At 42.2% G+C, this 16,429-nt stretch overlaps 1 protein-coding gene across 3 annotated transcripts in view; it reads right to left on the reverse strand.

Moving 5' to 3' along the window:
• Positions 1-8,949: 8,949 nt before the first annotated feature.
• LOC118123692 (sodium- and chloride-dependent GABA transporter 2) overlaps positions 8,950-16,429 on the reverse strand; it is a 127,736-nt gene continuing 120,256 nt past the window's right edge. For all 3 annotated transcript variants that reach the window (XM_047343783.1, XM_047343785.1, XM_047343782.1), the window contains 3 exons: positions 13,080-13,180; positions 12,695-12,862; positions 8,950-9,832 (listed from right to left, as the gene is read on the reverse strand). In XM_047343783.1, coding sequence (XP_047199739.1) covers positions 9,764-9,832; positions 12,695-12,862; positions 13,080-13,180 — 338 coding nt within the window. In that variant the 3' untranslated portion in view covers positions 8,950-9,763. The remainder of the gene's footprint in view (positions 9,833-12,694; positions 12,863-13,079; positions 13,181-16,429) is intronic.

Genomic DNA, 16,429 nt, shown 5'->3' on the forward strand with positions numbered 1-16,429 from the left:
ATACTTGTCTTCTTGCTGAGTTGTGCACCGGGGCCTCCCACTTCTCTTTCTACTCTGGTTAGAGCCCGTTTGTGCTGTTCTCTGAAGGGAGTAGTACACACCGTTGTAGGAAATTTTCAGTTTCTTCGCAATTTCTCACATGGAATAGCCTTCATTTCTAAGAACAAGAATAGACTGGCGAGTTTCACATGAAAGTTCTCTTTTTCTGGCCATTTTGAGAGTATAATCGAACCGACAAATGTGATGCTCCAGATACTCAACTAGCTCAAAGGAAGGCCAGTTTTATAGCTTCTCTCACCAGCAAAACAGATTTCAGCTGTGCTAACATAATTGCACAAGGGTTTTCAAGGGTTTTCTAATCATCCATTAGTCTTCTAAGGCGATTAGCAAACACAATGTACCATTAGAACACTGGAGTGATAGTTGCTGGAAATGGGCCTCTATACACCTATGTAGATATTTCATTAAAAACCAGACGTTTCCACCTAGAATAGTCATTTACCACATTAACAATGTATAGAGTGTATTTCTGATTAATTTAATGTTATCTTCATTGAAAAAAACAGTGCTTTTCTTTGAAAAATAAGGAAATTTCTAAGTGACCCCAAACTTTTGAACGGTAGTGTACATAAGAAAGTTCAATAAAGTAAAAACGTGATCGGGAAAAAAAAGAGATGGGTGGGTGGAGGAGGGCTTTCTTTCTGCATCTCTTACACAACTTTAATGAGATGTAACAATAAAGGAAAATACAAACTTGAATGTTGTCCAGTCTAGCAGTTTTACGTGACTCCTTTAGCTCTGGCCTTTTTATTTCATTTTGTTGATTCGAGCAGCACAACTCAGAGACACAGCGAAGCTCGAACTCATCTTTAAATTGGGTCAAAAAAAGAATTTTCACTGAGCTCCTCAGAGCTTTCAGCTCAAATGTATTATTGTGTTCCAGTTTTATGGTGTCATATTTGTGCTTCATTCCCTGAGAGAGCAGTTTCATATTTGGAGCCCCGAAAAATATATTTTGCAAACATCACTCCATATTTTGAAGATAAATTATATGCAATGAAAAATTATTTCGCTAATAAATATTGCAGGAGATTTTTTTCAAATTGACCTTGTCTGATTGGTTCATTTTGTGGCACAAATGAAATGCTAGGCCAGGTCTTGCAAGTGTGCAGGCAAAGTTGAGCATGCACAGAATGAGATAGAGGTTAAGAGAGGGAAAGACAATGGGTCTCATTCACTAATATGTTCGCAGAAATGTTCTTACTCTCGGCACAAAATAAGTGTGTTCACAAAATCGCCGCCTGATTCATGATACGTGCGCACCAGCAAATTTTGATCTCACCACCTTAAGTATGTATGTGAATCAGAATCATTCTAAATTGACAGGCGGGTGTCCACTCTCTGCAATTAGCATACTGCCCCTTGGTCTTTCACATCTTCACATGCTGTAAGATCTTTCTGCCCTTCCTTGCCAGGTATAAAGTATACCATGACCATTATTCTCAGAGCTCTTTATTTTAGAAGCCTTGCCAGGTCAAATTTCCACCACAGGTGTATCATGAAGAAAGCGGTGTGCTGAACAGAGAAGTTGAATTTATAAGAGAGGTATTTCACAACAGCATAAATTGAAAGAATTGTGTCGGAGGTGGAAGCCACAAAAGACACACGTTTCCGTAGCGTGTACTCCGGAGTGACGATGTTTTAAAAAATGAAGCCTGCATGGGCTGCTATAACTGGCGGTCCTAGAAATTTGTTTTAAGTGTGAATTAAAGGATAAATCAGGATCGAAGATCACTCCCAAGTTCCTGACTGTTTCATTGGAAGCAAGGGCAATTTCGTCTAGCGCAGCTATATTTTTATTTTCCTGGAGAAACTCACACAGCTGATTGGCTACAACTTTTTCTAGGATTTTAGACAGGAAGGGGAGGTTAGATATTGGTCGGTAATTGGCTAAAACCTCTGGGTCTAGGGTGTTTTTTTTGAGAAGGGGTTTGATTACAGCTATTTTAAAAGACTGTGGTACATATCCTGATGATAATGAGAGATGTATTGTGTTCAGTAATGAACTGTCAATTAGGGGCAGAATTTCTTTAAGTAATTTTGTAGGAATGGGGTCTGAGATACAAGTTGTTGGTTTAGAACATGAGATTAATTTGGTCAGCTGATCAAGGGTGATCAGAGAGAAGCTGTCTAAATAATTGGTAGGATTCTACCAATTAGATTCTACCTCAGAGAGAGCCACATGTGAGGGATCCCTCTCCCAGGACGGACAAAAGTGCAATAGATGTCACGTGTAATGGAGAACATCAGAAAGATAAGGGTATTCGCAGCATTGATTAGAATAAACACTTTGTAGCATAATGGAAGGTCAATGAATTGATGGATTATTGTCAGTAACGGTCGAGTATCTGAGGAGAAATATTGTATATCAAGCAGTCTCGTTGTAATCATAGTCCATGGTCAGAAGCCACCACGATAATGATCCACCATCAAGATTGGATGCCACCATAGTCCACAGTCATTGTCCACTGCCGCCATTAGGATCCACCATCAGCTGCCAACTCGATCGTGGTCCACCACCACTATCAGATGCCAACACGATACAGGATTTGCCATATCATATCGTATCATCCAGGATGAGTCTGTGTAAAATCACTGCAGTGAACGTGAGCGTGCCATTAGGCTGGAGATCACTCAAAAAAAATTAAGAAAAACTATTCACTTTCAAACTTCTATTTACAAATAATATCCCAGAGTGGAGGTAAAGATCCACTGATGTGTGAGGTAATCGGTTTCCGATTGCTCTAAGTATATAAATACTGCGGTGACACTCAGCGATTACAAAGATTTTTTGACCCATGATGATAAATGATTAGCTGATATAGATTCTAAAGATCTGTGATCTTGGATCTTTGTGCTGAACTGAGTCCAGTATTACACAGATCGACTGTCAGAACCGAACCATCCCAGTACAAACACAAGCATATCAAAATAATTCTGTTAAATTGTATAGATTGAGGACATCACTGCTGTCTCTGAATTTAATAATCCTACAGTTTTGGATGATTCAAATTTGTACAGGCGCACTTACACTTTTAGTATGAATCCCACGCACTGTTTTATAAGTGACGCCAGAACTGTACAAACTTACATAATCAGCCTTCTACGTATCAGTTTGTCACTAATTTGCAGCAATCTATAATAAGCATCTATAACATCAGAATGTGGTGTTTTAATGTCAATTTCAAAAAAATGTAATTGTTATGATCAGCCCTAATACCAATGGGAGAAGTTTGAAGAGTCCTAATAATAAACATTTTCAAAAAAGTGACTTCAATTGCCATATACATATTATTATTTTTTTTATGTAATTCCGGCTTTCACCTTATCAACCTAATTTGCACCCTTTTAACATAAGTCTGATGTTTATTTAAAATACAAAGACAGACAATGCTATTTATACTGTAGCTTGTGTAACATTTTATTTATATTAGAATATTTTCCTCATGAGAAATTGGACATACTATCTCACCTAGAGATACTGACAAGAACAATGTGCTTTGTACAATGAGTGATACCAGCTCCAGTAAAGAGATCAGAGACTCAGGTGACTTCCACATGAACTTTACTGACCATCTGTTTATAATAACAAAAAACAAGGTTGGAGTCCACTCCTCCAAGATTATTTCCCAACTGCTCTTCAAATAAAGCAAATACTCTCAAATTTGTTTGTCCACCGCTTGCACACAGAAATCCTCGTTGTCCTTTTGGAACTGTAACGTGAACATGAAAGGTTCCATGAGGATAGTGGTTTCCTCTTCCTTCTGGCGGTCATACGACCGTAGTTGTTGGAGCGTTGTAATGCAATCCTCCCCGTCCACCCCAATGAGACTGGGGAGGGAGAGCCTGCCTCGAAAGGGCACAGTTTTACACCACTCTGCTGCCTTCAGAGTGTCTCTAAAAAGACAGTCTGCATCCTTGAAGGGAAAGTAAAGATTAAGAATTGTGGTTCATTGGCTGATCAAGACAATTTTCACCACACTTTCACAATACCACTAAAAGCTTATAAACAAGAGCCCCTTTTACCTAAGGGATATCTATAACTCTCATTCATCTCAGTCATCACAACAATTATATCTTGCTATGCATCAAGCCTTCAGCATCGCAGACATTATACTACATACCAAGCTCCCAGTCCACACATCCCCTTGTATGTATTTTTTCTGCGTTATCTAAAAATAAAATAGATCTGGCCATTAAGTAATGTAACAGAATGATAAAAGTAGTAGTGCAGGACGTCAGGCAAGGGGAGTCTATATATGGTGTGTGGATTTAGTTGAAAAATACAGTGAAATGGAGATATGGCCGCCACATCATAAAACTAAAACCTCTAGGGGCGTGTGTTCAGGCATTTACCTTACATAAGCAAGTGGCTGATACAATACCTGATCCTGCAGAGCTGGATGCTGATGTGGCATGCTTCTTGGAGGGGACGACTTCTACATCCTGAAACATATGTTGGGCCATGGTTTTGTGTGAAACCACACTTCGGCCTACATGTGCCATCAAAGCCTGAAGCAGCATGTCCCTCCAGGACTCCGTCTCCCAGGGGCCATTAAAAACCAGAGCAAGGAACTCAGTCTCCCAGCAGGCAACAACTTCACACAGAGGGGTGGAAAAAACCCCCAGGGACACAGGTTTCAACTCCCATTGGTCACTCTGGACCCCATGACCTGTGAGGTCACCTGGCCAATATAAGCCAGGTTCTCCAGCTTCTTGTCTCTCGATCTCTCTCTTTCTAAACTCCCTCCAAGGAGAGAAGGCTGTCGAGCCAGTTCCTGCCTCTTCCTACGATCCTTCTACAGGAGGGAAGGCTGTGGAGCCTCTTCTCCAGCTCACATCTTCTCTTCCCATCCAACTCTTCGAGAGGAGCACAAAGGTGCAGCTTCCAGCTCATCTCACCAGGGAAACCTCCTCGCCTCCAAGCTCTACCAACGTCCTAGCAGCGACTCGATGTCCTGCTTGCAAACTTCAGCCAGCAACTGAACTGAACTCAACAGAAACCAGCGAAGACACAAAACTGCGACACAGTAATAGAAACTCTCCCTTTCCACGGACTGGTAACACAACTGGGCTTAATCATTATACTAGGTTAAGCAAGACTGTTTATTCGATTCTGTGTGAGGTTTATAAGTTTGATTTGTGGTGTTGTGATATTTGGGGTACAAGTTATTGAGAAAGTAATGTTAGTCTGTTATGCCACTTCACAGTCTTTCGTTGCATCCAATCTAGTAACTTCCTCTAATTTGGCACACACACAGACACACGCATAACTCTTCACCTCATTATCTCTACAGGTCGTAAACATTCCAATAGGTGGGGAAGGGTGTTATCTCTTTGGCCAGCGACCATCTTGAAAGCACGCTGACTCACACAGACACACACACCATACCTATCTTTGTTTAGCAATTAGACCGTTAGTAATTTGTGTTTTTATACTTTATTATATTCATAATAAATGTTTTCTTTCACAAATGTTTTCCATTAATGTTGCATATGTAGTTTCGCCAACCTCTACACTGTCAAGAACCCCATATCTTTCAACTTAGCTAACTATCTATATGGTAATTTTGGTTATAGTTATTAATTTAATTGTTAATCAGAGTTCCAAATTTGTAGTTAGAACCTTTATGAGACTTAATCAATAAATTGGCTATCTTTTCCCTTCCTTTGAAGGGTGGTGCCCCGAGGTAACTTTAATCAATTAAAGTTATTATTTAATATTAATAATAAAATATTAATATTTAATATTTTTATCTTGATAACCAAATTTATTGAATGCCGAAAGGCACACCATTTTATGGTATCACGTTTGATGCATTATGGCACAACACATATTTGAGGTGGAGGGGTGAAAAGTATAATCTTTAGACTGGTCTAAGACTATACCATTCATCATACGACAACCTCTAGGTCCACTCTAGGTCACTAGTGTCCAGAGGAATAATAAGGAAGACCAAGTAGCAGCAACAACAATGGATTGCATAGCTCACACAGCTGAGAAAAACATCTGGAGTTCACAGCATTCTTTTTAATGAAGTTGACGGATTTCACGATCACATCCATCACTTCATGGAACTCTGGTGACATCTTTCTTGATGCAAGGTGTTGTGCCATAATGCATCAAACGTGATACCATAAAATGGTGTGCCTTTCGGCATTCAATAAATTGGGTTATCAAGATAAAATATTAAATATGAATATTTTATTATTAATATTAAATAATAACTTTAATTGATTAAAGTTACCTCTGGGGCACCACCCTTCAAAGGAAGGGAAAAGATAGCCAATTTATTGATTAAGTCTCATTGATTAAGGTTCTAACTACAAATTTGGAACTCTGATTAACAATTAAATTAATAACTATAACCAAAATTACCATATAGATAGTTAGCTAAGTTGAAAGATATGGGGTTCTTGACAGTGTAGAGGTTGGCGAAATTCACTTATGCAACATTAATAAAAAAACATTTGTGAAAGAAAAACATTTATTATGAATATAATAAAGTATAAAAACACAAATTACTAACGGTCTAATTGCTAAACAAAGATAGGTATGTGTGTATACATGTGTGTGTGTCTGTGTGAGTCGGCGTGCTTTCAAGATGGTGGCTGGCCAAAGAGATAACACCCTTCCCCCACCTATTGGAATGTTTACGACCTGTAGAGATAATGAGGTGAAGAGTTATGCGTGTGTCTGTGTGTGTGCCAAATTAGAGGAAGTTACTAGATTGGATGCAACGAAATACTGTGAAGAGCATAACAGACTAACATTACTTTCTCAATAACTTGTACCCAAAATATCACAACACCACAAATCAAACTTATAAACCTCACACAGAATCGAATAAACAGTCTTGCTTAGCCTAGTATAATTATTAAGCCCAGTTGTGTTACCAGTCCGTGGAAAGGGGAAAAAGGAAGTTGCTGTGCAGTTCGCAGTTTTGTGTCGTCTTGCTGGTTTCGGTTGAGCGGTATAGCTCAGTTGCTGGCTGAAGTTTTCCTGCAGGACATCGCATCGCTGCTAGGACGTTGGTAGAGCTTGGAGGGCGAGGAGGTTTCCTTGGTGAGATGAGCTGGAAGCTGCACCTTTGTGCTCCTCTCGAAGAGTTGGATGGGAAGAGAAGATGTGAGCTGGAGAAGAGGCTCCACAGCCTTCCCTCCTGTGGAAGGATCATAGGAAGAGGCAGGAAGAGGCTCGACAGCCTTCTCTCCGTTGAGGGAGTGTAGAAAAAGAGGCAGAAGAAGCTGGAGAACCTAGCTTATATTGGCCCGGTGACCTCACAGGTCATGGGGTCCAGAGTGACCAATGGGAGTTGAAACCTGTGTCCCTGGGGGGGTTTTCCACCCCTCTGTGTGAAGTTGTTGCCTGCTGGGAGACTGAGTTCCTTGCTCTGGTTTTTAATGGCCCCTGGGAGACGGAGTCCTGGGGGAACATGCGGCTTCAGGCTTTGATGGCACATGTAGGCTGAAGTGTGGTTTCACACAAAACCATGGCCCAACAAAGGCTTTCACGGTGGAGAAAACAGTGAGTCCATTTAGCCTCAGGTGCCCATTCAAGTATCTGCCTGATGACACATTTATGTTTCCCAGTAATTGATGCTGCACCTTCACTACATACCCCAACACAGTCCTCCACTCCAGGCCATTCTCAATGAAGTACTCATCCAGGCAACGGAAACATTCCTGAACCGTAGTTCATGTTGGTAGCTCTCCACAGAAAAGCATGTATGATGACATGCTTTTCATCATACATGCTACAGACTACTTTCCCAACGATAGCAAACAAAAACCAGCAGTAATGTGGCACTACTAACATCGGTGGACTCATCTAAAGAAAAAAATGTTGTTTGTCCGAGGCCATTTCTAAAATTTGCAGACTTACTGTGTCGTTCGAGAGCGGGACTTCTTCGAGGCTGTCTCCCCTATCATCTCGCAGCACATATCCACAGCGGCAGGTAGCACCAATTCCTCCACTATGGTGAAGGCTTTCTCCACACGTCTCGTGACCAAGTAGCTGGCTTTCAATGCACATTAATGGCCATACCTCAACAATCCACATACTAACAATGACATAAATGTATAATCATATGAAATGATGGAGGAACTGAGTTACTGTTTGGTCCAGTTTGGTTGTAACAACTATTCCAAAATCTCACTTTACCCACAGTACATCTAAAAGGATGACCTCCTCACCTAATACTCTCTTTCCCTCTTTTAATACATCTCCTCCTTCTCTGTCTAGCTCTGTGTCTGAAACATTGTCATTTGCTGCCGCACACTGTATGTTACTTCCAGTACCTTATTCTTGATCACTGTTGCTCCACATGGTACTGCTAATACTCACTAGTCTAATGCAATCCAGTACAATACCATAAAGGCTACCTTTATATCTGTATCTATTCAGTTTGCTTTGTTTTTTGGCATGATCATAGCATTCCTTGTTCAATCCAAGGTTAAAACACTGAGGTTATAATTGTTGGTTATTAGGGGTGTAACGGTACATGTATCCGAACCGAACATTTCCGGTACGGGCCTTTTGGTTCGGTAAGCACGTGTGTTTTGAACCAAATTTCATGACAATCCATCCACTAGTTATAAAACTTTAACCTGTTGGTGGCTGAAACATTTAGGGGTCACTGAAGTCATTATCATTTAGGATCAGGTGGATTGCTCCCTTCAGCTTCGGAAGGTTGAGAATGACAGAATAAAGTTATGACAGAGTGTGAAAAATGGGTTGATGCAGTGGTAGCAGTAATGTAGATGTTGCACTGGACAGTCTTGGTGACAAAGGAGCAGGGACTAAACGTAAAGCTGTCATGTATCAATCAATCTACAATTTAAAACTTTTCAAGCATTTGGTAATGACTGAAAGAAGGAGCTCATGGATGCAAGAGGGTAACATTTTATTTCCTCTGCTTGGTATCTGGCCCCGAGAGTTTTGAGTAGAACTGCTATTAATATGCATTAAAAGAGGCCAGTTAAAGTAATTGTCTCACAATACACCCAACACAACCATAACTTACAGCCCCAGACGATTTAAATATGTTAGTTAAACAGAAATAGTTAACTTACTCCAAACTGTTTCAAGGTATCTGCATGCACTAAGTATTACAATCTTTTAAATTAGAATTGATGAGTAAAAGGATTTATGCAGAACATATAAAGAATACTTACTCATACAAGATGTGCCAGCAGAATTTCCCCCAAACAGTGAAACTCTTTTTTATACCATTCAAGAGGACAAATATAATAATAATAATAAAAATATAAATAATAATAATAATAATAATAATAATAATAATCCCAATGCCAGAAAGAACCCACTAACACATCCATAAAACATTTGAAAATATAAAATATATATATCTGTAGTAATAATATGAAATAAACACAACAAATTTACTATATGAGCTTGTAATTGAAAAGAATCACCTCTATATTTTATGAAATAAATAAAAGCATAGATAGAAAATAACTTAAATTTCCAATACAATATATAATACTCACATTATAACCATGCAGTCAGTATGTCATACTGCTATCAGGCACATATATGTAAAGAACAATCATGCAAAGATAGGATGTTGGGATGTTTCATTGTAGTAGTAATGTGCTTTTCTTTTGGCAGCCTTTCTGAAATACTCAGTGACTCATAACATGTCAGGGACAGGACCTGACATTGCTCTCATTTCTGTTTCATTCAGAACATTTCTTTGTTTTTCTTGGGACGAACATGGTCACTAACAGGATGCCACAGGACCAACAGACGCTGTTGGGGACAGAAAATTCAACAGTAACACAAACAGAATTATTATAAAATTATTATAATGTAGGGTGAATCTGGGTAATTTGGAACATTTTTTGCTAGTTTGACTTCTACAACTTTTTCCAATATCTGTTTTACGCATTAGATCAACATATTATACCTTTCTGTTATCCTTAAGATGTTTTCTAATGACACCAGCAGAAAGAATGGAGATATCATACTCAGAGGAGACATGACACAGCCTTTAGTATTCTTTGTGCCAAAAGAGAAAATTCTTTGATTATCTTGGTCAGGTCACTTTGTAATCTGGGAAACTTTTGTTAGGGTTACATCACCTTTATGCATTCCAAGCTCAATGTTACCAATTTTTTAAAAGCATTGTGAAAAAATTACTAAGAAACTATATATTATTCATAGAAATGTCATTAATTCATAACAATATGTAAAGGCCATATTTTTTCATAAATAACGCTATTTTGAATAAAGAAACCATTAAATTAATTTGAAACATTCATTTAACCCTTGTGTTGTTCCTGGGTCGGATTGACCCAGAGTGCGTGCGTGCGTGCGTGCGTGCGTGCGTGCGTGCGTGGATCATCCGCAAGCCCTGGCCGGTCAGGGTTAGGGTTAGGGTGACCCAAGGATTGTCATTATCCAATTCTCCTGGGGTCATTGAGACCAATGGAAGCAAGACCGAGAAGCGGACGGACAAGCAGATGGAGAAGCAGGCCGAGAAGAAGACAGAGACGACGACGACGGAGGAAGACCCAGTGGGTGATGCTGCTGCAGATTTGTCATCCTTGGAAGAAGAAGAAGAAGGACAAGACCACGGCACCACCACCACCACCACCACCGGACTCGTGGAAAGAGAGACCTTCCTGTCAAGAAACGGGGAAATAACATGGTCCTCGAGGGCGTACGACCAAGAGGAGGGCTGCTGCTCCTCTTCCTTCTCCTCCTCCTCCTCTGCTGCTGCTCAAAGCGCTGCTGCTACGCCCATCGGGGTCCCCCCGGGCCCCACGATGCACGCGACGTCCCGCGCCGGTGACCTAGCCTCGACGTTCCGCCTGTTCGTCACGCCGACGGTAGAGAACATCATCCTGGAGATGACGAATCGGGAGGGTCGTCGAAAATACGGCGACGAATGGAAAGGGATGGACGAGACCGACCTGCGCGCCTACGTAAGGCTGCTGATCTTAGCGGCCGTGTAGAGGTCCCGGGGCGAGGCCGCCGCCAGCCTGTGGGACGCCGAGAGTGGCTGGGCGATATTTCGTGCCACGATGCCCCTAAAACTCTTCCACACGTACTCCAGACTGCTGCGCTTCGACGACCACGAGGCGAGACGCACGAGACGAGCCACGGACAAATTGGCGGCCGTGCGAGAGGTCTGGGACGCGTGGGTGGCGTGGCTGCCGTGCCTCTACAACCGGGGGCCCGAAGTGACCGTGGACGAGCAACTGGTTCCGTTCAGAGGTTAGTCTTTTTTTTCGTTTTTTTAAATATTATTATTATGTTATGTTATTATGTTATGTAGCTATAGCTAGATAGCGGCTGCTAGTCCTCATCCTCATCTCCTCTCCTCTCATCTCTTCTCCTCCTCTTCTTCTCCCTAGGCCGGTGTCCTTTCCGACAGTACATGCCCAGCAAGCCGGCTAAATACGGGATCAAGTCGTGGGTGGCCTGCGATGCAAAAGCCAGCTACGTTTGGAAGATGCAAGTGTACACCGGAAAGCCGAGCGGCGGACGCCCAGAACGGAACCAGGGGTAGTGCTCGATGTAACGGAGGGACTGCACGGTCGTAACGTCACGTGCGACAATTACTTCACCTCCTACGAACTCGCGCGGCAGCTCCTGGAGAGGAAGATCACCGTGGTCGGCACGGTTCGGAAGAACAAGCCCGAGCTCCCGACCGGGCTGCTCACGGTCAAGGGAAGAGAGGTGTTCTCATCCAAGTTCGCATTCACGCCCACCGCCACTCTGGTGTCCTACATCCCAAAGAAAAACAGGAACGTGGTGCTCCTGAGCACGCGGCACGCGGAGGCCAACGTCAGCAACCGCGAGGACGGTAAACCGGTCATCGTCCTGGACTACAACCGCAACAAAGGAGGCGTGGACAACCTAGACAAGGTAATCGGAACGTACAGCTGCAGGAGGATGACCGCGCGCTGGCCCCTGGTCGTCTTCCACAACATCCTCGACGTCTCTTCCTACAATGCCTTCGTGATATGGAGAGAGATCAACCCCGACTGGATGCCGGGCAAGTGGAACAAGCGGAGGGCGTTCCTAGAGCAGCTGGGAAAGGCTCTCCTGACTCCGTTCATCGCACGAAGGGAGCGCATCCCCTGCACGGAAGCGTCCGCCGCGGTTGTGAAGGCTGTAAAAGCCGCCGCCGCACAGAGTGATCTTGACCACGACAACGACGCTCGACCCGAGCGTCCGGCCTCCTCACTAGCCCTAGTCGCTGCCGCAGCAGCAACGCTCAGGGCAAGTAAGAGGTGTCAGATATGTCCCAGGAAAAAGGACTGTAAAACTCACACTGTGTGCCGCGGATGTAACAAATACATCTGCAAGGGCTGCTCACTTGTCTATTGCCCTACGTGTGCATGCTAATATGTGGTGGGCTATGTGAGGGGGCCAACAGCCGGGGGAAGCAGGGACAACACAAGGGTTATAGGCAACAATAACAATAAGTTTATTCACTCAGTAATTATATTGGGGCTGATCAGGAAACAAACATTACATTATTACATTACATTTCATTTAGAACCCTCATGGTTGAATGCACTTATTTTAAGTTGCTTTAGATAAAAGCGTCAAATAAATGATATTTAATAATAATGTAATAGGATGTATTGGTGCTCTTACCTGTCTGAGGGAGCCCTTAGTCAGGCAGATCTTGCCAATAGCCCAGATGGGTATTACAACTACAGAGGAGAGGGCCATGACCCAGCCTAGATAGTAAGACCAGTCTGGATACACATAGTCTCCAAATGTCAGGGGCGTATAGTCCAAAAAGGAGCAGATGAAGCAGACCTGAAGGGAAAACACAGAAACAAAGGATAACTTCTATGGTCACTCTCACTACACTAACACCATGAAATATCCCAGTTTAATTGAAGTAAGCCTTTAATTGTAGTGTTGTCTATCAGTTTTAACTGTCCATGCAAACTGATTAAGGAGGGACTCTCATAACTTATTATTGCTGCCTATCCTAAGCAAATCACTGTAGTGCTCATAGTGTGTAACTCACCATGCAGATCAATGGGGTAAAGTAACGCCAACACAGTTTGAAAAGTACCAAAGGTCTCTGTCCTGTCATCTCCTCAACTGCATCACACATCCGCTCAGCACCTGAATGACAAACATAGTTAGTAATACAACAGGTTAAAAGGAAAGACCATTATTAGACAGAATTAGTTAACTCCCAGGCATTCTGTATTCCATGCATTCCATGTCACTTACCATTCCTGTCATTTAAGTTCTCAGTTCTCACCTAGTTGACTCATTACTTACCTGTTACCTGTTTGGTATAATGCCTGTGCTATACTTTGTTTTGTTCATTCTCCATGCCAGATTGTCATTGTTCCCTCCAGGACCAATGCTAGCAATTTGGGGTTTCCTATGTGGTTCCTGCCCCATTGATGAACGCACATATGTTTTAAGGAGAGAGATGGTTAGGGCAATACGTTCAGATATTTGGGTAGACCTCTTAAAGTTGGTTCTTATGAAGTAATGTGAGTATTTCCAGGGCAGTTGTCTGTGGTGAGAGTTGTGGAAGGTTCATTATTTCCTGCACTATCTCCGATCCAAATATACAGTAGAGTGTTCCTTTCGCAGTCAGTGTCCTCTGCAGTTCAGTCGAATGTTTTTGTGAATGGGCTAGAACTACAACATATACTTTCTCATTTTTGTGAGCATCAGAACGAGGGGTACAGCAGAATCAAAACATCCTGGTCAAAACTTGAAGACAATAGTCAAAAGTGTGTTAAATGAGCCTGAATACACTGTGGAGGAACTACAGCAAATGGAGGAGAAGGGCCTGGATGAGACTGCCACTGCCTACAGTGAAGCGGCACCAGGCTGCAAAAGGGAGAGCAGAGCTGCCTCATACCAGGACAATTGGTGTTGCCACTGTGGAAAATGTGCACCAATTCTAAAAAAAAGAAGAGATAATGTGTTGCAGCAAATTTCCAGCTCCAGCATGTGTTACTTTACATGAAAGCTTTGAGCTGCATATAAACAGTGTAGACATAGTTGATGATTCCAATAAGTAACTAGCCAGCAAGAGAATCAGATGTCTTAGCATAGAGTTAGTTCAAATGTGACAGTGCATTGTCATGTTGTCACTACTGACATGGCAACGTTACATAGTGAAAATATAACCTTTTAATATTCCCATTCAAGCCTAACTTTGCACATACAGTATACTTGTGTGTGTATATTTGTTTCACAACAGTGCTATAAGAGTTATTAGCTCTGACCGGCTCTTTGTAGTAGTAGCAGCGGTCAAAGTAAGCTGGTACCACTAAATGCCTTAGCACCAATACACAGTTCTAGGAAGAGGGGACCACAGCTGAATGCTTGAACCCACAAACAACAACCCCATTGTGTTTGTGCCCAGATCATACCTGTGCTGTTGGTTTGTAATCCATGCTAAAGTGAAGTCAGCTGCCTTCTCTTACTTTCCATAGCAGTGTTCTCTCCATGCGTGTGGTTATTAGCTGCCATTAGTGGCTACCTATAGGAATACTTTACAAGAAACCCATGATAATTCACTCATTTCCTCTCCTTGCATTTGGGAAAAAATGGATTTCGAAACTACTATGACTACAATGTTGGTTTGAATGTTGCAATGTTGCAGATCTCTAGGATGTTCTTCCAAAATTCTCAATTGAGGCTCATACTGCCAGGTAACTCAGACAGTTACTTTTCACAATATTGAGTCACGTTAACATCCCCTTATCCTAAGTCACCCCTGCATATCCTTTTCCAATAACCCCATCTAGACTGATCTTCTGGAAATATAATTGGACTATTGCAAAAACTCCAGTCTCTTGTCTGTTTCTCTCTCTGCACGTCCTGAATCCCCCTCACAGTTCCTGTCATCTCTAAGGTCCCTCCTGAGTGATCTAAACAAGGTGTTTAATAAGACACATCTCGGCCCTCCCACGGCCATATGCCTGCACTACTGACCTCCTCCCTGTCACTTTAACCCCCAAGGGATTTATCTACTCTCTATCAAGTCCAGAAATGGAGGCCATGTACAACTACATTGAGACCTCCTTAACTACTGGAAACATTTGGAAATCCTCATCCCCTGCTGGCACATACTACAGCTACCTTAACAAGATTGCCTTTAAAAATAGGTACTCCTCCCTCTCATTTCCACAGCTTTGACCTAACATCAAGTGCTTGTTAGCACTACTTTCACACTGCAAGCCTTACAGCTTAATTTTTTTCATGAGAGGTCAGTGTTGTTCCTTGGATTCATCATTGCTCCTACCAGCATCCAGATGAACACTGCTAAAGTCAGTGCTGTCATGGATTATCCAACTCCCTGTTGCAGGAAACAGTACTCAGGCGTTTGCAAATTAACACAAGAGACTAATTGTAGTTCAATAGCTGCACCTCTACATGCTAAAATATATATAAATACATATTCAAACAAATATATATATATAACAAGGGGTCGCTATTTAAAGGGCCCATATTGTGTAAAATACATTTTCTGGGCTTTGACTATCCGTAATTACTTGAAGGAGGTCAGTAGGGACCCTCAAAGTATGAAAACAGTCACTCCGCAGACTTTTTCACTCAGTCCATCCTAAGAAATATGTTAATGAAACGTCTCGTTTCGTACTTCCTCCCCCGTATGATGTAATTCGGGATCGCACTCGTCTCTCAGCCCCACCCAGCCGGTACCAGTCCAGGCTCCAAACCAACATCTACAACATAGACGTTACTCCGTACTGAAACTCCATTGTGAAACTCCGTACTGTAACTCGGGACGTTACTCCTACATTGGCCGACTGTCCTGCTAAAACTTGAACAAACATGAGGACGGTGTAATTTACCATTCACAAACCTCCTGTTGTAACAGACTGCAAATATGTGGCTGGTCTTCTATGGCTGTATCCAAACGTAACAACGTAACTTTCAGCTGTGTTTACCAGAGAGATCGTCAATGCGCCAGAATGAGACCGGTGATAGGCCTGGTCGCGTGTCACTCAAACTGCAGTCAGCCAATCAGAGGAGGGGCTCAAGAGGCAGGCGAAAACAGCCTGTTCTGTCTGCAGCTCCAGAGAGAGGCAGAAGAGAGGACATGGAAATACACATTGCAGCTTTTTCGACTTTAAACCACTGATATATCATATTAGGGGTACCAATACCTCAAATTAAATCCCAGAAAGGTGAAAAATACGGGCCCTTTAAGGTATCTGGAGGAATCTGTTTTTAAATAAACATGCTGTTCCTGTTGTATGCATCGGTGAGGCCAGGGAAATGTATTTAATGCTTTTCCTTCCTCATAAAACATTTGTCACTTTTTGATTGTTTTGAAAACTCCACTTCCTTGTCTTTGCTGGCACATTATTGTTGACA

The sequence above is a fragment of the Hippoglossus stenolepis genome, chromosome 16 (genome assembly GCF_022539355.2).
Source record: "Hippoglossus stenolepis isolate QCI-W04-F060 chromosome 16, HSTE1.2, whole genome shotgun sequence".
Taxonomy (NCBI): Eukaryota; Metazoa; Chordata; class Actinopteri; order Pleuronectiformes; family Pleuronectidae; genus Hippoglossus; species Hippoglossus stenolepis.